The sequence below is a fragment of the Pieris brassicae genome, chromosome 6 (assembly GCF_905147105.1).
Source record: "Pieris brassicae chromosome 6, ilPieBrab1.1, whole genome shotgun sequence".
Lineage (NCBI taxonomy): Eukaryota > Metazoa > Arthropoda > Insecta > Lepidoptera > Pieridae > Pieris > Pieris brassicae.
The window spans coordinates 15,541,317-15,565,843 of NC_059670.1; the positions used below are offsets into that span (position 1 = coordinate 15,541,317).

Genomic DNA, 24,527 nt, shown 5'->3' on the forward strand with positions numbered 1-24,527 from the left:
TATATTGCCTTTGGTCTACGACAAAACATTAAAACAAAACACTGCATAATACATATTTATTAGATTATTACACAAGCATTTAATATGTTAAAAGGTTATGTTTTATAAGGCACCTTATACAAATTTGTTCTACTCAAATTTAGGCAGGGAATTTGGGACAAATGGTATTTCAGGGTTGTTTTCGCGTAAGTGTATTTGAAATAACGCAATACGAGAAACATACAGTATCCCTATTAAGTACAATCGTGTACAGAATCAGCACTTTTCTAACATTATATCACACGAAAGTATTTAATCAAGAAAATAAATTATCTTGTTGTGACAGGACGCCGCGATGCACATCCGTTCATAAGAAATTCTTACTTTTGAGCTTTCATTTACGTAGATGGCGAAAATGAGTGATTGTAGTAGTATATTAACCAACAGAATGGTTGATGTGAGAGCGATGTTATCTATTATAAAAAAGTGCGTGCGTACAAAGTAGGTACACATGTCAGAAACTTCTTTGACAAACTAATTTTTAAGTCTTGTTCATATTTATACAAATATAAAACTGTAGATTTCCGAGACTAAGAGGGAGAGAAAAATTGTCGTTCTACTCTCGCTCCATGGCTATTTGCTTCATGCTACGTTTGCGAGAGAGTGAGAAATCACTCTCTCTCAATCGGACTCAAACATTTTCTCCTATTTCTTCAACAGAAACGTTGCACATCTCGTGACACTAATATTATTATAGCGTATCATCCGTTAAAAAAATTACCCTCATACAAAGATGTTTCACTTTAAAAACTAAATCTTTATTATATAGATGAAAGGTTTAAATTTGTAGATAGGCTGACGCATTTCCGTCAGTTTTTTAATGAAAAGTTTATCAGCCTCTTTTTTTATAAAGCATGGGGCAAACGGGCAGCACTTGTTATGTGATACCGCCCGCCCTTCTGTAACTTATACCGCTAGAAGGATTGCAACTGCGTTGCCGGCTTTTAAGTGGTATCCGAGTAGCACTACCAACCCGAAACAGTAGCAATGGAAATCTAAGCTTAAAAGAAGCTACAGTACACTGGTCATTTAGCGTTTTAGCTTGCTCAAGTTTCATTAAATATACGAAAAAATTGAATATCTATATATCTATATATCCCTTGGTCACGGCATCACACGTGAACGGCTGGACCGGTATCGCGAATTCCTTTTTTGTTGTGTTGTTATTGTTAGGAGGTTCTTATAAAAGAAAAAAATAAGAAAATTTCGCGGAACATTAGAAAATTTAAAAATACTTTTGTTACGATAGCAAATTTATTTTCAGTGTATAGCGCCTTTAAAAAATTTTTTCATGTCACTGTCTGTCAATGTTATGGCGTTTGACAGAATGCGTGCAGCAAATATCGTCAAAGAGTATGTAAGAAAAATGAATATCGTTGAAAATAAATGCTTCGATCGGAGTTATTATATTGATTAAATAATTACAGTCGCTAATTGTTTGTAATAATCTTGAAAATCCATGTTTTTCACATGGCCAGTAATATGTTTTCTGTTCCCATGTCGGATTACCAACACAACTATTTATATACGCGCCATCAATAAAAACAAACAAATAATGTTGTATATCATAAAGCATTTTTAGTTCATTATACCAATTTGAAATCGATATTCATAGTTAAGACAGGACAACGACTGTAGGGTCTGCAAGTATGGTAATAAAAACCACATTTCCTTCCGAAGAATCTATATTAATACTATAACATAATATATAAATACTTTCGAAATACTTAAAGTTTAGCAAGTCCTTTATATATTTTAATTCGAAATATTTGCATAAACCGCAATATTATGGCACAAAAGGGTTAAAACATTAATTATCTACAAACTGCTAAGAACAAGCATTATACGTTTAATTAAATATTTATACAAACCACGGCTGAGCTTCTCAATTCTTTAAAACGTTCCAAGATTATAATCTAGACGAAGCACCTTATACAAATTTGTTCTACGAGGCTTCATAATTTAGGCGGGGAATTTGGGACACATCCTGAGATGGTATTTCAAGGCTGTTATAGCGTAAGTATAATTGAATAACACAATTTCTTTCAAACCCTTGCTTCGTCTAGAAGTATTATACAGCTACTGGAAGATACAAGTAGTTGTCGTTGAGTATTGCCGCTGACAAAAATCGCAGTTTTTTATTGCTCTGACCGGGAAGAAAAACGGAACTGATTTGTATCCCATGGGTAAGCTACCCATGTATTTTGTTCGTATTAAATGTTCATCAAGCTTTAGAGTGTTTTTTCTTGTATATATTTTTTATCTAATTCCAGAAAGATGTCTCTTAACATTATTGAAAATTATTTATTTTATTTCCATAGCTTGTTTAGTGTTATACCTGTCGTATCCAAATATTGGACAGTCGCGTCAGGACCTGTAACACCGTCTCTTCAGCTGTATTACTACAAGGACAGGCAGCACTTTGTCTAACTATAAACCCGTAAGACCGACAAGAATCCACCGTGACCTGTCAATATCTGGGGAAAAATGCTCTCAAAACGCGTATCAAAAATCTTTTTATAATGACCATCTACAATGATTTTAGTTTAAAATCCATTAATAGAATCCATATCTACTTTTTATATGTAAATCAAGCAATTCTACTACCGTATGCAACGGCATAAGAAACTCGGTCCACTATTAGGTTATCTCTGGAAGTTAATATCAATCTTCCTCCAAAAGGATAACGTATCCTCTTCTAAAGCCTACATATTTTTGTATCAGTTTAATACTTCGATACAAATAACCGTAGCTACAACTTTTTAAGTGAAATCGGAAGCAGCACGTATCGATTTCATGCACAAACAAAACGTGTTAAGCAATCACATCTACGCTCTGAGCAGCACTGCAATAATTATTCGTGTTAATCTGCAAATTTGTTTACCCATAGCAATTTAGATTTTAATTAGAAAACTGCAGTGCATAATGAATAATTTAAAATTAATACATTATATACGCTATTTTTACTATTTTATAATCTACTAGACGACCCCGTGAACTTCGTAAAAACCTACAAATGTCTGTGTCAAAGCTTAATAAAAATTTTAAAACAGACCAGAAATGGACCTCATTCTACAGCTGACAAATTTCTGAAGGCCTTTATAAATATATGACAACCAAGTGTACATTTTTAACTGAACTGAACTTTCACATATATTTTAAGATCAAAATTACGCAAACCGGTTTTTCAATTCTAGAGTTTTAGCGAACGAACGAACAGAAATTAATATTTATTTACATAGACTGATTGGCTGTTTGTTTTCTTAAAGGGTGGTATAGCAAGGTTCTCTAATTGGTTCAATTTTTTGTGTATTACCATGAAGCGAACCACAGAACTATAAACTAAAAAATTCAACAAAATATCAAAACAACTTATTTGGTATTTTAAAATTATTACTGGAACTAATTAGCTGTATGTTTTCACGTCAGATACAATCGTTTGAAATTCACATCCGCAAAACAATTTGTGTAGTAGGACAAATGATGTTTGAAAAAAACATATGGCGCTCCCCTTACACCTACTATCATGTGTTCATTGTTTTGTCTTTACCCATTTTGTCACTTTAAAGGTGAAATTGAGATTAAACATTTAGCATTACATTACCATGAAATAAGTTTTTCAACTGCAAATCAAAATCTTCGATAATGCATAACAGTCTCATTAAAACCTATTCAAGACCTTTGACTTGCAATCGATCGGGTTGAACAGAGGCCAGACTCGCCTTCAATATTCATTATACACTTCCTAACTAGTTTCAGGATATAACATTTCTCGTCTTAGCAGGATTGTCGCTTTAATATTCTAATAGTGTCCAGACTGGAGTCGTTGCATTTACTAATTAATTAGCGAACTAAACACAATTTCCTAGTAAAGCAACGCTTAGGATTTAAATATATATATAGTTTATGTAATAGGCGGCAAATGGGAAGGAGGCTCACCTGATGGTTAAGTGATACTGCCGCCCATGGAAACTCACATTGCCAGAAGGATCGCAAGTGCGTTGCCGGCCTTTCAAGAATTGGTACGCTCTTTTCTTGAAGGACCCTAAGTCGAATTGGTTCGCAAATACTTCATTGGGCAGCTGGTTTCACATAGTGGTGGTGCGCGGCAAAAACTGCCTTAGAAAACGCGAAAAGGATGAGAGATGAGATAAACTGATGGTAATTTGCCTTGACGTCTGATAATGAAACTCAGCTACTGGTATTGGAGCGAACAACTCTTCTGAACACTCTCTATGGTAAATATAGAAGATGCAGAGAGAACCCACATTTCTACGCAACGCCAACGGATCAAGCCGTACGGAAAGTAATTGATCGTCAACGATTCGAATCGCTCATCGTTGAATACGGTCATGTGGAAGGAGCTGGAACTGGGGGCCTTCCGTCCAGAGGTTTTTTTTTTACAGAACAGGTGGCAAACGGGCAGAAGGCTCACCTGATGTTAAGTGATACTCATGGACCCTCTCGATGCCAGAGGGCTCGGGAGTGCGTTGCCGGCCTTTTAAGAATCTTTGGTGCGCGGCAAAAAGTGCATTTAAAAACGCTCAGTCATGGAACGGCGGACGTCGAGGTGATACGGGTGGAATTTTGTATTCTGCCTCGACGTCCGATGATGAAACTCAGCTGCATGTATTAATCTGAACAACTCCTCTGAACCGCTCCTCGTTGAATACGGTCAAGTGGAAGAAGCTGGTACTGGGGAGCTCCCGCCCATAGTTGAGAACAGTATATCATGTGGGGCCGAATTTACACTTTATACAGTTGCAAACGGTGGCCCGGAGTGAAGTACCGTCTCGCTTCGCTGAGCACACCAAGCTTTTTGGCTAATTTAGCCTTCCCTTTCAAATGACCGCGAAACTGAACGTCATTCGATATGTCAACGCCCAGTATTCAGATGTTAGCTGAACCTTCAAAGAGGGGAGTAGCGACAAAGGGAGTTTTTTTAGCGGAAAACGCGCAGACTTGTGTCTATAATAATTTTACTCATGATAATGTAGCTTGGTCACGGTGACCACGCACGCTGTAAAGCACGCGACACGTCGGAAAAATTTAAATTAAGAATTAAGTTTATAATAATACTACATAGCTTCAATCCGTTTAAAAAGTGTTTTCTTAAATATCAACCCGTTTTTGTGAGATCACATTGACCATATTGCCCTTTATTGCAAAGGTATCAAACACTCTTTGGGGAACCTGCACATAATTTCCCCGAATATCTGCAAATTTCGCAAGCAATGAGGAAAAATTTTCCCGTTTGTCCCAGTTCAATCGTTTGCTGTCAAGTACTCCACCCTTATATGATTGGTTTTATAAAGTACTCGACATATATTTTGGATATTTTTTTAGGAATTAGTTTAATGTAAGAATTAATAAAAGATGTTTTAAAGTTGAGAGAAATTGGAAGAACTGGATAATAATTAAAATCTATACGGACAACACTATAAAACCATTATGTCTTTCATTAATGAACTTATTATAAAAAAAATGTTGTCTATATAGAATATATTTTATGTTAGTTTAATTAAATTATTGCGCATTAAATTTTATAGTTAACGTTAACCCTTAACAGATTAAAACTAGTTTATGATGAGTTTTTACTTTTTATTTATTTTTTCAAATTATAAAATTTGGACAGGGACAACGCTCACATTAAAGGCAATTCCTAAGTTCACAGTTATTTGCGTTAAGTTAACGACTCTTTTCATTTTTCGTAATTTTTCATTTGTCCCGATATCCAAAATACACACAATTTTTCTATAGAAATGCGAATTTTACCACCATTATTTCCTAGATAGCAATCGCAATTAAACCGCATCAATATGTTCTATACTGGGTGATACTGTCAATACGAATTAAAACTTCTAGCACGTGCAAACATAGTTAGAAGCTCAAACGTGACACAACATCAGTCAATTCTTTGTCCTCACTGAAAGACCACCTCGTTTCGGATCATGGCCAGTCACGGTCGACATGCTGGTTACAGTAGAGATTCCATTGTTTAACTTTATTAACCTGTTATTCTGACCACTACGTAATTCTGTTATCTTCCTGTTAATTTTTTTACTATTGTCTTTTGTTAAAATAGCTTTTACACATTAAGAAAAACACTTTTTGAACGGATTAAAGCTATGTATTATTATTAAAAACTTATAGTTATATTAGAGGACACCGTGAGTCATTTTTGCAAAAACCCGTCATCTTTTAGTCGATATCAACTTTGGGGCAATAAATACAGATAACACAACTTTCTCTGCAGCTGTGATACTTTTGACATTTAACACCTTTTGTCTTCAGTCACCGTGACCACGCACGCTGAAAATCACGTGAAACGTCGGAAATTTAGTTGAAATTTAGCATTATGTAAATAATTATAAGTTTTTAATAATAATACATAGCTTTAATCCGTTCAAAAAGCTTTTTTCTTATTTTTTTTACTATAGAGTTTTTCATTTAATATGGTTGAATTTTGCATCATGAATATTGAAGTAATATTTTATTTGTATCAATTAATATCTTCAAAATAATTATAAATAATTTTGCGAACAATACGCCCATGTCGTAAAACTGACTGTTTGTAACTACAGTGCTTCTAACAATAGCCGTGTTTCGGGTCGAGATTTTGACAGCAATCAAAGCAAAGTAAACATTGAAACATAACCTTTAGTTTTCGCGTATTCCTCAAGTCGAGACACTTGACCGACTTCTACGTACGTTGTTCGCTATCAACGGGAATCGTAGAAAATATTGAAGTGAATTTAACAGTATTGTATACACACGTATGGTGAATGAACTTCAACTGTCTTTTCATTTTCTATATTAAATTCAGTCAATCAGATCGAAATCATTGATTCAGAGTCAGTATTTATGCTTAAAATATATAACAGAATCATTAATATTTTATCATTTATTTAGGTTGAAGCATCTAATGGCTGCTTGAGTTATATGAGGATTAAACTGGCTAAAGGCTGTTAATATATAACATTAAACATTCACACACATAGTGTTCATACAATCCACATATTTATTATTTACCACATAGGTTACAGAAGAGCTGGGTCAAGTATTTTGTATTTACTTTAAATGGTGCCTTTTATATAGATAATTCTACTGTACGTGTGTATGTCACTGACGTCCTCTAAACGGCTGGACTGGCTGGCTTGAAATATCATGCAGGACAACGTCTGTCGGGTCTACTAGTATGGTATAAATAATTCTAATTTTTGAATGCTTCAGTATTCTATGCCCATGGAATACTGAATGTGTTATTTCACAGAGACACTCTGTTGGCTCTCAAATTCTAATAATCAAATCCAATTTTTAAATTACTTCGACATGTCTGCTATTAATTGTAATATTGTTTAATTTTAAACGGATGTTGACTATTTACTTTTCGATAACAGAGCATAATAATATTAAATAAACACGATTATGAAGCATAATTAAGAAATACTGTTATTTTATTTGACATACAACTTCAAGCAATTCTTTTTTTTCTCACTGCAAATTCAGCGTAACGGTTATTTGGACATTATAGCGGTATCGTCTTAAGCCGTTTGTTTTTACAATACCCATATAAATGCAATTTTAGAAGTCACTACATTTTCACTACAACATTCCAACACAGCCATTATGCTCGTAATTATACACATTCTAAATTACACACTCTTGGTAGCATTCTACTAGAGGTCTAGTTTTATTATATTATCAGCATCTTAAGATGATAGTCTAGTGGCATTAGCTTTCGACTCTCATCCCGGAGGTGTAACCGGCATGCTTTAGATACAAAAAGTTGACGACGTATGCCAGGTCCACAAGCTACTTGCCTATTGGAAAAAAAACATTCAGTAATCTGAGCCCAAGACAAAGGATTGTAGCGCCACTGTTTCTATCATTATATTGTAGATCAGATAATTTATTACACTTCACCCAGGGCTGTAGATATATATATATATTTATATACTCGATCTATCTATTATAGATTGGAAGCATTGTGTTGCGCGGGCTCACAGCGACACATTTCTATAATTTCTATAATACAACACATTTCTATAATTTTGTTACCCCAAAAAGGTATACAAATAATAGTATCCCATCCACTATTGTAAATATTATTGTAACGCAAATGACAACACAACACAAATTACATCTTGTAATTAAATCAATAACATGTTTAATTATGCATAAACCTTGGTGAATATCCTTTATAGACACCACCTTCATATCAATACCAATATCGAATTTATTCGCTCCCCGAGAAACTTTCTCATACGAATCCAAACTAAGCAATCTAATTTGAAACTGGACGGCCACCCGCCCATATATCATCCAACTTTTGCGAGATTTTTCTAAATCACACATTATTTTCCAATACATATATTATAACTTCTATGTATGGAATCAAACTTTTAATGCATTTTTACTGATATCTAGAATATTTCACTTTTTCTGCAATAGGCACAGACGAGCAGGGTCACATAGAATGCTTGCAGCTCAAGAATAAGAAATGCCAATTTTTTCTTGAAGGATAGTTTCTGGCTCTATATAAGTATATCTATATTACGGCCGACGCCTTCGCTTGTCCAATTTTATTGGCCAATAAAACTGACATTTCAACCGTAAATTGACGACTCATTAAGTTACAACGTGTTAATCATCAGCAAAATCGCTTCGTGCATTAAAAGAACCCAATAATTATGTTACGTTTTTTTAAGAGGACAAACAGACTCATCTGATATTAAGTGATATCCGCCGCCTTTGAACACTCAATGCCAAAGGACTCGCGAGTGATTTGCCGACCTTTTAAGAATTATTACGCTCTTTTCTTGAAGGACCCTAGTCGAATTGGTTAGAAAATAATTCATTTGCAGGTATTAATCCGAACAAGTACTTAGGACAAGTAGGATTTAAGATAATCTTAGCAAATTTTATTATGTTATTAATTACTTACGCACATACAAACTCTTATTCTTTGATATAACCGCATTGTTTCTTAAGCTAACACTGTAATGTGTCCACCCAGTACCTTATGAAACACTATATGTTGTGTATAACTTAATATTACTACGTGTACATCAAATTGATGTTACAACACGTAAACACGTTTATTTCCCATATAAAACGAAACCAAATTCATTCTTAATATTTAAAATGTTTGAATACACAGAAATTTTTGTTCTTTCCGAATATTTTCATAACATAAATAAATCATGAAGGATGAGTCGAACGAGGCGAAAAGCTTAACGATAAACCCATCATTATGGAGACAACGCTTTACAACGCTCCGTTTACGATCACGTTCTGTAGATGCTTTAGTGTGTGTTGCTATCGACATGAAACGTAGTACAAAAGATGGTGGTTTACGTTTGGAACTATCTTAATATCTATAAAAAAATATCGATAAATGTAAAATTATGTTATTTTACTGTAATGTAACTATAGAAATTTAAACGTTAACCGTCAAATTATATATCGATATCTAATTGCAACAGGGGATTCAAATACACGAAACTTACGTTACAACTGTATAAATCATATTTAGTAATAAATAAAATATTTTATAAAGTAGTAACTTTTTTATTTTATTTTTATAAGCAGGTGAAAAAGCGCTTACGCAGGCCCGGGCCATGGATGGCGAGCTTGACGCGGGGACTATAGGGCTGGGGCGACTCAAAGCCCTCTGCTATTCAAAGGGGTAATGAGACCTACTAAAAACACCTCAGCCCCCCAAAACGCCCTTAAAATAAGCCCTCAAAGGTTCGCCAAGGCATTCAGCCTAAGGGAGCCAGGCGTATATCCGTCATAGAGGCCAATCAAGACCTACGGCTCCGAACTGTTCGGGAATAAAATAGTAGCTGACATTTATTGCGACATCCAAATTGATGAAGCGACATTGAAGTAATAAATAACAAAAGCGTTTTCGCCAAACGTTAGTTAATTTGAGGTAAACTCACACTAGGCTCCCTCGTACTCGCACCCTCTGAAGTCACTATTATAAGCGTGTAGAGTTAAAGAAAAAAATAAGTCCTCTAGCAAGAACCAGACAGCGTTTATTTAAAAATAATGTCACAAAAACACTTGTAGTATTCATTTGTTTTTTATATTAAAAAAATATTGACTACCCACAGTTTGCTCAACTACGGAAACTAGTTTGTTTTCCATTCCTAAAATTTCCCTAACAAACTCTCCAGCTGTATAGTGTTAAAATATTAAACAAACATACGATAGCAACATCGTACACCCAATATGGAATGCCCATATTGTTAGACACATAAATATTGGTGTAGAGCGAGAATTTCTCACCGGATGTTGAAAAATTCGGAACTCCGGTTCGGAAATAGCATCTTCATGTTTCACGCTTTATATACGAGATATAGCCGATGTTAAAGCATAAATATTTTTGAATTTGAGCTTGCTTGTACAAGAGCAGTGAAGGTCTAATGACTTCAGCGATTCTTATCCCTGAGATTGTAGGTTCTACCCCGCCTGTGCACCAATGGATTTTGTCTATGTGTATTTAACACTCGCTCGTACTATGAAAGACAATACATCCCGAACAAACCAGCACGCTTTAGACCCTAAAAAGGCGTAAGTCAGACACAGAAGTCAAAAACAAAAGTTCACGAAATAAATACTGAGGAGCATAAAAATTGTAGCGCCGCTGTCTTTTTGTGTGACATAGAATAAACTTTATTCAACTTATTTAATATAATTACATATTTTTCTCAAAAAACTTTTGAATACTTGGCTATAGTGCTAAAACCAGTACACATTTTTATAACCATCGTTATCTAACTAAACTTATTTTTAATGTATTTTTTTACGTAAAATATCGTTTAATCTTCCTGCAGCCATTATTTACTAATTGAAACAGCAAAGGAAAAAGGTTTGAAATGGAATTTCCATCGCGTGATTAGGTTAGGGGGCACTATGGGAAAGCCAATCAATTTCGCAATACAAAATTCACAATCTACACAATAATTGTGCTTCGAGAGTTTTTTTTCTATATTTGTTTCCCTTTTGTACGTTTAATACTGTTTTCATGATTAAAACGAAAGGCAGAGAGTCTCTTGCCTTCTCGCTCTACGCCCTTGATTTAAGAACTCGTCGTGAAGATAAGGTACATCTTTTTTTAATATTGACAACCATAAATATACGATATAAATATGATTAAATAAATTATTTATGTACTAAGACTACAAAGTCTTTTTTTGTGTACACAATAGTTTAAAAACTTCCATTTTTAATTTACATCAAAAATTATGTTAAATTTTATCGGATTTAAGAGACTCGGAGCTTTTGAAAATGACAATTCAAATAGAATGTGTATTCAATTTTGCATAAAATTATTATTTCGCTGTTTTTCAACTGAGATTCGAATAAATACATTGTAAAAAAAACAGGCCTTGTAAATTGCGCAACGGCTTCATTTATAGAACACGTTAAATACTACGACATACAAATTTCTATAAATCTAAATCACTTTAAACACTTCGTCGTACAATTCGATTGAATCATCACTTTGAACAAAGAAATCGTTATTATTTGGAAATCGCCACAAAGTAAACTAAAAACGCGATATTCGTCAAAAATTATTTCAAAACATTATGTCGAGCTCTCTCCACAAAGTACGTCTTTGTTAATGTGTATTAATTGCGCGAAACTTTCTTTGCAGCGAAACTATCAAGCACTTCTGATTTATGGGAAAACTGTCGATACAGCCTTAATGCCAGGCCATTAACGTCTCAACGTACTATTATAAAGTAATCAACGCTCTGAAAGTATAAACTAAGGAGATTCCTAACAATGTTGATATTTACACTGAAAGTAGTGTTACACTATTTTAACCGCGACTACTAAAATTGTCTTGAACACTTTCTTATCTTCCCTACCCCCACATATACGGCTGCCAGACGTAGACAACAACACAAAAATAAAAACCAACCTAGTAGCATGTCAAAAAACAATGAAAACAAGCGTACGTAAAATAAAAAAAATACATAAAATAAAAAGCGAATAAATAAGCCTATAATGACTTACATTATGCCTTAAAACTAAAGTGACAATGGATGGGGCATATAGCAAGATACACAGATAAAGGTGGACTTTAAAGACAACTATATGGAAGGACCAAGGAGAAGAAGGAGAAGAGGGCGCCCCGAAAAAAGGGAGTATAGAGGAAATAGAAGCAGAAAGCGAAAAGAAAAAGAAAGCCATAGACTACCCGTAAAGGGGTTCCGATGGACGGTACTGAAAGTAGCTAGGATATACGATAAAATATGTTTTTTTGTAGTGATTGGAAATAAAACGGGCTTTTATTATTACACTTTCTACTTATAAAATTAACTTCTGGATATTGTTAGCAAAAGAAATCTTTTACCGTATCGTGGTCTTACAAAAAGCAGACGATAAATACTGTACAGGCAGTGCTAGTGACATCTCGTAACTTTTTTGTTGAGAAAACCGCAATTGCGTTAAGAAAATTCAAAGCCGTAATTTTCATGACGTCATTGTAAGCGAAGGTTCAATCGAGCGTATAATCGTTAAACATCTTTATTTTTGTCATTTTTCATGGAACTGGGGTTACTTACTGAAAACAAAGCACCGATAGCCCGCATACATGCGCACCTGTAACGCCTTTACCTTGTATATTCTATAGTAATTTGCACTAAGAGTAATTTTTCATTAGGAGCCTTCAAGAGAAAAACGTACGTTAAAGGCCGGCAACGATCTTTCAAGTTGCTGTTGCTTGTGTTCATTGACGCTTCTTCTCTGAACATTTTTTCAAATTCAGGAGAGCAAGAAATAATCAACATTGAATGAAATTCATCGAGCAACTTAATTTCGACGGCTGAGAAGTGTCGAGTTGGCACTGCTATAAAAACTAACAGAATACAGATCACGTTCTGCTATTGTTATGGTATAAAGTACGTAGTCTGCACTTTGTAGTCTAGACTTGCGGGTTTCAAAGCATATTGTATTCGCTTAGTTTGTTGCCAAATATTGTAGATACGATTTTAAATTTAATACCTTATACGGAAGCATAGAGCGTTTATTTTCGCACCGGATTCAGGTTAGGCTATGACTTATGAAACCTTTGCTCCTCCAATTGGTTTAAGTGAGCATGACATACCACAAAGCCATGGGATTTAATAGATAAATAATTACAACCCGGCGATGAGACTTGAAACTTGTAGACGGAAAGGTCTAAATCAAATTTTGAGACTAAAAAATAAATAAATACGTAGTGATTATATGTTATGGCCAAAACAAGGGGTCCAAAGGGGACCATAGGACTTCTCAGAAGCCATAACACACATTGATGTAGCAGGCACAGGTCAATCAAAGTGTCAAAAAGTTGAGTAATTAATAATAACAGTATAAAAAACAATAGTAAGTAGTATTTTGTCGTTAATCAATATCGATAAAATCTATCATTTTCGTAGATTTTACTTCTTTAAATAAAATTTGAAAGAAATATTATTTTCATTACTATCTAAGATATTGCAAACACAAGAATGCAATATGTTTGGATGAATTTTACTAAAAGCAAATACGTGTCTAGGCATAACGACTAGGCTGTATTAATAAAGGAAAAGTAAATGGAACCATGTAACAATATAAGGGAAAAGAGACATATTAGTCCCGTTTCAGTGTTGTATTTTTGTTATTCTATCTTTAAGTAAGTTTGAGATAATTTGAAATTTACGACATATACTATACATAGTTAACTTATATATTGATTACGTTACGTACGTACGTGCTGTACATATTTAGTAGCGACATGACACATAGAATGTCATTACGCTTCGTCAATTTTCACGCGGTGAAAAATAATCTAAATAATTTTAATTGATTTATTTAGACTAATATTAAAAATAATTTTTCAAAATGTACGACCCAACTAAGAGGATGCATGAAACGTCGCCTAATTTAATTTCAAATTAGTTGAAACGAGAATTTCGTTTGCGACAACATCAGTGTTATTACGGAATTATTTACATTGAAACTACGTAACTCCGCAATATTTCACCGGAACGTATATAAACTACCTTTTTTTACCTTTACATATAATTCAAACTATAATACACTAACTGGCCTCGGCTGGCTTAAGAATATTTTACAAATACATATAGCATGGATATATGTCTGATATGGGCCTGTCATTTATGACCTTTCATTATTTAATACTTTCATCTGCCTAGATACCCCTTATTGAATAAAACGAATTCATACAGTTCTCTTCGTTTCGTCAAACTGTTTACGTGGTGATGGAAAGTGATAAATGTGATTATGACTAAGAAAATATTGGGGTATATTTCTAATGTGTCACTTATGATTTTACAAATTTACTTGAAGCATTCTCTGCCTCCCAACCAACAATAATTGTTCTGCCAGGTACACCTCAAAATAATTGAATTTTTCTATATCTGAGTTGATTTTATGTACACAAATAGATTAACTATAAAGAAAATAAGCATTTTCTAGAAAATCTCGTTCATAGAAATCAACGACGTTTATCAAGCACGATGGGAAAAGTGAAACTTCGTCTTAATAAGGCCCATTTGCCTTACTCAGAACGGAAAATACGATGACTGTGTTTGAAAATTTTGTAATAATATAGTAACTATACAACCCTTTATTACTCTCCTCAGACAATTCTATTTTTTACTTCTTCTTTCTAAGGCATAAGAGGGTCTAAGGCACGTCAGTATTCTTGGCGGTATCACCGTACGAGCAATATAATTAATTACGCACATGGAACAATTCTTTAGCGTATAGTCGAAAATTAAACGAATAACAAGACTGAGAATCTGACTCAACTAAGATAACTTTGCTTGCCTTAACTAAAGAACTTATTTTCATAAGAGCTCTAACTAAAATTGAGATCAGCTGTTCCTACATTGCGTTGTTATCTCAATTATAAAGGAATCCATTCCAGGATATGACTAATTACAAAAAACTTCTCTTAATTAGAGGTATTTCAGTTGGCAGCATCATGTTACGTCATCGCACAATGATCTCACTCGGGGGGGTCAGTGGAAATGGAACACGACCTAAACAAACTAATACCTTATGCTATATAACAATGCAAACTTCATATCACCTTTTGGGTATCCACAACAGTTTTCTCAAATTAACCTCTTATACTAATTTTGCAAGTTATGTGGCTGTGTATAACCTCTACGGACCAGCAGAAAAATCTCCAATAATAATTCCAATACACATATCCATCATAAAATAATTTGACTTGCCAAAAATTATATCAACTATACAATTCCCACGCTTGTTAAATTTTAACGCGACAAAATCAATTACCCAACGAATAAACGTTGCTCTCAAAAAAAATGTTATATTTTAACCAATGTACATACTATCTCCAAATTAACGAAGTTTTAAAATTCAACGTGGTGGAAATCTCGCGTGTATACTAACTAGGAATCATGAAAATAAGTTTTAAAACGTGTTAATTTCGAGAGTTTTCAAATGCAAAATTTAGTACAATTTAATATACAGCTATTTTATAAATATATTACCGATCGCAATTGCTACGACTAGAAAATTATACTAGTATAGAACTATTGTAAATGTTTTTACGGCAATATCAAAGCTGAAGATTTCATACTTCAAAATAGACTAATATGATGTTTATATATGTATCATTCGGCTCTCACTAATTTTCTGATGGAGTAAAAGTTCCGCTTCAAGCACTTTCATGACATTCACTTTGCATGCTCGTCAGTTATACAGTACTTTTGACCTGTCCCTAGTTGGGACTGGATTGTTCCCCTTCATAGTATAGGCTAATAGGTAAAGGAACCTTTAAACGTTCATACCCTAAATATAAATTAATTAATTGTTGTTTAAAACAAAAACAATCAATATAAATAATAAATATTGTTATTCAATAATTCTTATTGCAGTATAAACTTAGTTCTGTTTAAAACAATTGCGTATCATTAATTGACTGACAACTTTATTAAAATGAATGAATTGCGATGTAGGTCTTCAATACCCGTAAAGTGAACTTTGAATTTGTAAGAAAACTCAACGTTATGAGGGGTAAGTCTACCCTTACGCAGAGAAGAGCTAATATCAATATAACCATTAACAATGAGCGACAGTTGGTGTCTGATACGACGGGGAGAACTTGCGTTAAATAATCCAATTCCTATTTTAATTCAAATATTATTATTTTAGGTTAGTTTTTATTCTGGAATAAAAAAATACTCTATGGCTTTTTATTATCAATATCTTTAGCTAATTCTCCGACTATATAGTCGGCGGAGGTATTAACTTATGTGCGTTATAGATATTATCATTAGCAAAATAGCATTTGTAACTAGTATGATTGAGCAGTGTTGGCCTAGTGGCTTCAGCGTGCGACTCTCCCTGAGGTCGTAGGTTCGATCCCCGGCTGGGCACCAATGGATTTTCTTATGTGCGCATTTAACATTAGCTCGAACGGTGAAGGAAGACATCGCCTGCCTGCCTTAGAATCAAAAAGTTGACGTCGTGCGTCAGGCACGGAAGGCTGATCATCTACTTGCCTATTCGATTAACAAATCATCATGAAACAGATACAGAAATCTGAGGTCCAGACCTATCATGGTTGTATAGCCACTAGTATGATTAAGTACTACTCATTTCGGTTAACAACTTTTTGTATATTTACAGCATATTTTTGAAAGATGTGTTTCAAACAACTCATTTAGGTTTATAAAGATAAATTATAGGTCTAAATAGTATCAAAGATAAAGGAGTCAAGGTATCATATTTATTATTGGAATGTTTATCAACCGTGTGTAAATCGAATCACTTGCTGGATGATTCTCCTTTCGTAAGTAAAGACACGTTGTAGGTGGCAGTACAGTAAGTGAGCCTGATATATTCCGTATTCATAAAAAATAACGTTAGTTTAGTTTAAAAAGTCTCTCTTCTTCACAGCATAAACACAATTTAAAAGAGACGAATATGTATTTGAAAAATTGCAATAAATCTGATTACTTTTCCAAATATAGAGCTTAGTTTCAAAGTACTTTAGTACTTATTACGTGGAATAAGTGAGTTGTAAAACCTAACTTAGATTATAGTCTGGAAACATAAAAGTCCCATCTTGTTATCATACCCTCTCCCGTTTTGTTAACAAGTATGTAAAGTTTTCTAACTATTTGTTGTGAATAGGTCAAACGACTCGCCCCTGGAGTTAAACAATGTCAAGTAGTTCAACAGTATAAGCCTCTTATCGAATTGTGTTTTGGTATGTCTTGTCATTGGGTTTTAAAAATGCATGACGTAATATTTTCTTTATCATAACACGTGATACTTAAGTTTATATTTCTATACTAATGTATAGAGAATGAGCCGTGTGGAGGAAACAGGCGGAGGAGAGAGCAGTGGGGAGGATGCAAGTGGAGTTGAGACCAGTGTAGAGGAATCAAGTCGGCGTATCGATTAAGGCTTTTCAAGACAGGCAAACCTTTAGTAACGAAGAAAATAGAGAGGATTCGTTTGAATTAAATATTGAAGCATATTGACTGATTTATATTGACTATTTTAAACAATTCTAAATTATCCCTGATAACAATAGGCTATAGAATATTTACAAAAAAGTTAGCGATCTATATGAAAACTTCGATCATGTAATCTAAGATGTGAAATACCAATAAAAATCCCTATATTGCATACACTGCGGAAACTATTGTAAATAGAAAAAAGTGACTACAGTTTTAGAGAAGGCATCAATTAACAAAAAAAATCATCCAACTGTTCATTAGTAATACAATATATATTATATTAGTAATATAATATAGTATATAATAATTGTCAAAGTATATTGTCAGGCAGTGTTGTTCTAGTGGCTTCAGCGTGCGACTCTCATCATTGAGGTCGTAGGTTCGACCCCGGCTGTGCACCAATGGAATTTCTTTCTATGTGCGCATTTAATATTCGCTCGAACGGAAACTACCTAACCTACTTGCCTATTGGATTAAAAAATGATCATTAAACAGATACATAAATCTGAGGTCCAGATCGGTTGTAGCGCCATTGGTTTATTGATTTTTTTTTTTATTTTGTCAGGCAGATTCTTCGTAGATAAAAGGTTTAAATAATGATAAAAACGAAATTGTCATATAGAAGACATACATACAAAATCAGATACGAATTGACTAAAAATCCACGATACCATGTCTAACTATAACAGTTCATAAGTAATTGTCAATCTTTGTTGAAACACGAGGCTCAAGACCGAACGCGATGGACTCACTGTGGACGCCTTCTGCCCCATCATGGGGTTATAGGACATTATGTCAAGAGCAAACTTGACTGATCCAAGTATGAAATGTCTGCGAATGTAAATGTTTAATTGTTAAATAACTATACCCGAAAAGCTATTGTAAAACACTAAACTCACACAAATCGAAAGCTGAATAGCAGAAATAGCTACACTTGACGTAAATAAACTATCATTAACAAAAGGATTAAGACTCTTTTCATATAATTACCCACGATTCAACCCACATAAATTCGGTTGGAGTAATTAACTTTCCTCGAATTGGCTACCGAATAAGCGCGTTTAAAAAAACTCTTTATATTAACATAGATAATTAAAACTCCTTCGAACATTGCCTCAGATATATGTAAACCTAGCGTTATATCGTCTGCACAGTGATTCCAAAATATACATGTTCTAGACAGGAACAATCAAAGCATTGAAGGAGACTAAACAAGCGAGTTTTAGACGAAGACAATACACATACAACCGTTGTGATACCGCTTGAATTTCCTATGTTCACTGTTTGTCGAGACCAAGAACACGATAACAGCGAACATAAATTGGTATTCTACTGGTGCATAGTAACTAAAATATAAGTAGAAAATTAACACATGTTAGAACATAATGCAGTAACCTCACGTTATAACAGGCGACACAATTATCAGTTAATTCCTGGCTGCTGTGCACCAATAGACTTTCTTTCCATGTGCGCATGTAACATTCGCTCGAACAATGAAGGAAAACATCCTGAGGAAATCAGCTTGCCTTAGACACTAAAAGTCGACAGCGTGTATCACAGGGTATTAAGTAGTAGTTCACGCAATTTTTGGAGACTCTTCACCCCGCCCCCCCATGAAACGCACCGTAACGTTTTCTGTATCCAATAGTAAAACGTTTCGTGAACACCCCCAATGACTGTACCTAAAACTTACTATTATGTGGTGTAAAGTACTAGAAAGTAGAAAATATTATTATCAATAACGCGTAATTCAATCCCCGCATCCCGCATCGTAACGTTTTACAAGAGGAACCCCCCAAAATTCGTTACGTAATACTTGAACGCTCCCTCTGGCACATGAGGCTGATCACCTACTTGTCTATTAGATTGACAAATGAACATGAAACAGATACAGAAAGCCCAGACCTAAAAAGGTTGTAGCGCCACTGATTTATTTTTTATAAACATTTTCAATTATATGCATTTAGAAGACAATGTAGTGAACGCGAAATCTATCACTAGCTATAAGTAATAGCACCCCCTATAAATGTGGAATGTAAACAAATTGATAAATGTCGAGCTCTAACGGAAAATACCGACCGTAGCCTATAATTTCCCATATCAGGCTGTTATAACAGAATCGCTTGTGACAAGAGCGCTACCTTAGTGTTTCTAGACGAAATACCGACATAATTCGGAAGCAAGGCGACACTATGAATATGTCATAGCGTCTATTGAATAGTATTCAACTTGCACCACGGTAACCGCACTCCAGATACTGAATTTCAATGAAATTATACTGTGGTTTCTTAAAGTATGCTACAGAATTCCAGGTAGACTTTATTCACCTCGTGAAGGACCAATAGCTTAGTCGCGCGAACGTTTTATAAAAACCAAATATGTACTGAGGTTTTTCTAATTTCCTACTCGGGTTAAGTTTCTTAGGAGAAAATGTGGTGACCTAATTTTTAGACTTTTAAGATGTAAATTTAAGTAAATATATGTTACATTCCCCATTTTAAACTATACAATTATTAATGTATAACTCAACAAATAAATCATTTATATTTCAAAACTCAAAGTAGGTTAGTACCAAGGACAAGAATTAAGCTCAAAACAAAACTTTAGAACGAAGACAAATTATTTATCCATTAGTATAATAGCATGTAACAAGCAACTGTACTTTGGTGCCACTTAAGGAAAATTTTATCTTACAATTTTTAATATCTTGAGTATAATATACACAAGCTTTAAGCTTTTAATGCAATTTCATTTGTGTTAAAAGCACGAATTTATTAAACAGATACATTATAAATTTTAGTTTAATTTGTTTTTTTTTTGTTCCTGTTTAGTTTTGTCTCATAATTGTGTATAACATGTATTTTTGCACTTCTTGCCTATCTTATGTAATTTAATACCTTTTTTTTTACTCACAGTGGTTGCCTAGAAGAGATCGCTCGAAAGCGATAAGGCCGCCAGTTGCCTCCTTTTGATTTAATTATGTTCAATTTTTTTATATTGTAATGTAACGAAGTGTTAATAAATAAAATAAATAAATATAAAGGAAACTATTATTTATTTTATCCCAACTTTCCTTACACAGACTGCGAATTTCATTTAAACATTGTTTCAAGATTTTTGGGTACGACATTCGGTTTATATATCCGAGGTGCATTCGCGCAGACCGCGATTCACATACACCGATGTCCCTGCTTGTCAGAGCATTGCATGTATTGCGTGATGCGTGTACTAAATCGACCACACCACTGGTAGTTCCATCGAAGTCGAATATCGGAAGCTCTAGGATCACTCTCTCACGAGGGCTCAGCAAGATAGTTATTAGACGCCATCAGATACCCCAGTACTGTGTACTAAATAATAGGAAGGAGATGATCCTTAAAAATAAGTGAAAAATAAAGTAGAATACTAGAACCTAATAAGCGCATTTTCTGGACACATTATAGTCTGAATTAATTGTATCATTATTAATAAGGACCAATATGGAATACAGCTTTGGGGATCTGCTAGTGCCTCAAATATAACAAAAATTCTTAATATGCCCGTGGTAAAAAAGGAAATAACCACTCATGGGTATAACTATAAACTAAGACTTCAAAAGCACCCCAATCAGCTAGCAGGACAGCTAACTATACCAGAAACTACTCGACGACTAAAAAAGCGGAGAGACATTTTTGACCAGGACAACCCAACAGAGTTTAAATAACAATAGGAAGGCTCCGCTGGGAGTAGCGCCTAACGCAAGAAGCACTCAACGTATCTGCTTATAGTCTCAATTGTATGATTTAAAAAAAATAATAAGGATTACACCATTACAACGGCTGTAGTCAAACCTACTTAAGCACTTTTAGGTTACACAATAAGTCCAATCAACAAAGCCAACAAGCGAACGTTTTGCAAATCAATTTATGCGTATTGATTTATTGTGTTCACGTTCAAATATTTTAAATGAATTTTTCTATGAATATTGAAATGGACATTTAATTTTATTTCGCATTTCGATAACTAGATTTTAATTTTGACTTGAATATGCTTCATGCCTGGTACCAATCATAGCGTTGTTGTATATCAATGATCATCGATATATTATTAGTAACCAGATTTATTTATTTATTCACGCTTTCGTATAAAAAATTATAAGGGGCCTTATTGGTAACAAGCGATCTACTCTACGTGGAGTCTCGGACTGGGATCGCCTTAATCTAGTCAAATTTAACCCCAAGTAGCCACAAGTTTGGGCTTTTTCCGCTAAAAAAGCACTCTTTGTCGCTACTCCTTTCATCTAAGATACTCACCGTAAAGCCACAACTAGAATCGATATACTGGGCGTTAACATATCTAATGATGTTGACAGTTTCACAGTCTTTTGGAAGGACTACATTAGCCTCTAAAAAGCTTGGTGTGCTCACATCTGGGCGGGAGCTCCCCAGTACCAGCTCTATCTACTTCATCATATTCAACGCAGAAAGGTTCGAATCGTCAACGATCACTTTCCGAAGGGCTTAATCCCTTGGCGTTGCGTAGAGATGTGGGGTCTGCATCATCTACCGCATTTACAACGGAGAGTGTTTAGAGGAGTTGTTCGGATTAACCTGCACCTGAGTTTCATCATCGGACGTCGAGGCAGAATACGAAATACCATCCATATTACCTTGAAGTTCGTCGTTCTACAACTGGGGGTTTATTAAGACAGTTTTTGCCACGCACCACCACGTGGAACCATTAAACCATTAGCCCATTGAAGTATTTTCGAAACAATTCTACTTAGGGACCTTCAAGGATCTTTCCTTGCCAATTTTTAAAAAGCCGGCAACGCAATTTCGTGCCCTCTGGCGTCTATGAGCGGTGGTATCACTTAGCATCAGGTGAACTTCCTGCCCCTTGGTAACGTTACATTAAAAAAAACATTTGTTTTATGCATAATCCTGAAAATGTTTGAATATGTATTTTGGAACGCAACCAATTTTTAGGTCCGAATTTTGTCACGTGAGGCCCTGTTTTACTACGACTACTTTAGTAAAATACTTGCCTTAAGGTGTTAAAATTGTATTCATTTAATATTCCTCTTTATTAAAACATAGTACACACGTACATTCTTACCAAGTAAAATATTAAAGCTTTCAGAGTCTTTCAAAATATTATTTCCTATAAAATTAGTTCAGACTATTCCATGTTAATACACCTGCGAACCTCATTTCGCAGCACGAATATAAAAATAGAAATGCGTGGTACTTCTATCAAGATTCGAGAAATCACGTGCATTGTAATCGATATTTTACGTAGATAAACTAATCCGATATATACTATATCGGACCATTACATAACATGAATATATATATATATATATAGGCAGTGTCTTAAAAAATAGACATATAAAACTCTACCATTAGAAAATCATTATAACTGTAAGTGAAGTCCCCGGAATTACGAATTCCGTTCAATATATAACACCTGGTTTGAATCTCAGATAAAATATTAATTATTTGCTTTCTACTAAAAATAAAGAAACCGACGTAGCCCTAATACACAAGGGAATTTCGAATATAATATAATTTTAGTAATTGCACTCTCGTTTCGATAATAACGTTCCAGGAAATCGGTAATTGATTCTTTAATCTTGCACAACTTTATCAGAGGCATAATTAAAGATTTTATAATTAAATTTTAAGCGTTAAGATGTTCAATAAAGTTAATCTTTTTTCAATCACTCATTTGAGAATCAATATCACTGTAGGTCACTCTTTTTACATATTAACGATATAGACTTATCAAACCGCAGAAAAATTAACTTAATTATCGACTTACCGGTATAGTGTTCCCGAATGAATTTTCTTCACACCATCCATGTTTGTTGGGTTCTTTTCATCGCCTTCCGATTAGCAGGTGGAAAATGGATCACAATAATCCAAAGTCATTGTGAACTCCGTAGGCTGTAATGAGAATGCACTATTATGCAGATGCACCAATTGTGTCTTTTGAATTAATGAATTTGATAGAAACCTTCTTCTTACAATTAAATGTATATTTAATAAATACAAATATAGGAACTACAATAAATCCTGAACAGGAACGTGCACAAATAGTTGGGATAATGAGTATGACGTAATTATTTCTAAATAGATGTTATTTTATTTTTCGACGCAGTCACACTCAGTCGCGCTTAATTGAACACACACATATATATGTAAAGGCTAAAATTCCAACTAAAAAAATTCTGATCCCTTAGATATTAGTGTGTTATCAAATATGCCAATAAGATGTTCCACTAGGAATCTAGAGAAATCACTAGGAGCTAGGTCGAGTAATTATCGACATTTAAGGCAAGTCTAAATCTCGTAGTAGCAAAAATTAATTACACGAAAATCTTAAGCCTTCCACGGGACTAGTTTCTCTTAATGCAATCATGCATAATACATGCTCCCAAACTATCTAAAATACTATTATAGACTAGTATTGACAAACTGACTATGAAACCAGACAATTTGATACGATACAATCTACTTTTATAAGACCAATGGATCGACAATTTCGATTTACATGAAAACTCTCCCAAACTAAAATTATTTCAACAGACAAAGAAATTCGGAAAATCTTTAGAATAAAACGCCTGGGTATTCGTTTCGAAGTTTTTTAAATCCCATCCTTGACAATTACTTGATTATTAGTATAATTAAGAATATATGAGCAACACTCAGCGTGATAAGAGAACATCATATTAGAAGTTATAAGTGGAAAGGGTTGAAATTTTCAATAAATCAAATTTCGCACAAAGATATGTTCCCTCATTCGTATCTTTTGTTCAATAAATTGAGCGGATTTAAGGATAAGTCAAGATATTTTCGTCCCTCGTCCCTCGCTTAGTACGACATTTTCTTCAAGACGTCTCTGATTGGACCTATTTTTACATTAACATATCCTTAACATTAGGATGTAATATAAAAAGGGACTTAACAATATAGAGCTTAGAGTTGCAATTAC

At 34.2% G+C, this 24,527-nt stretch overlaps 1 protein-coding gene across 3 annotated transcripts in view; it reads right to left on the reverse strand.

The window, feature by feature from the left end:
* LOC123710773 (catenin delta-2) overlaps window positions 1-24,527 on the reverse strand; it is a 45,440-nt gene that overhangs the window by 18,142 nt on the left and 2,771 nt on the right. For all 3 annotated transcript variants that reach the window (XM_045662956.1, XM_045662954.1, XM_045662955.1), the window contains exon 2: window positions 23,355-23,479. In XM_045662956.1, the coding sequence (XP_045518912.1) occupies window positions 23,355-23,395 (41 nt within the window). In that variant the 5' untranslated portion in view covers window positions 23,396-23,479. The remainder of the gene's footprint in view (window positions 1-23,354; window positions 23,480-24,527) is intronic.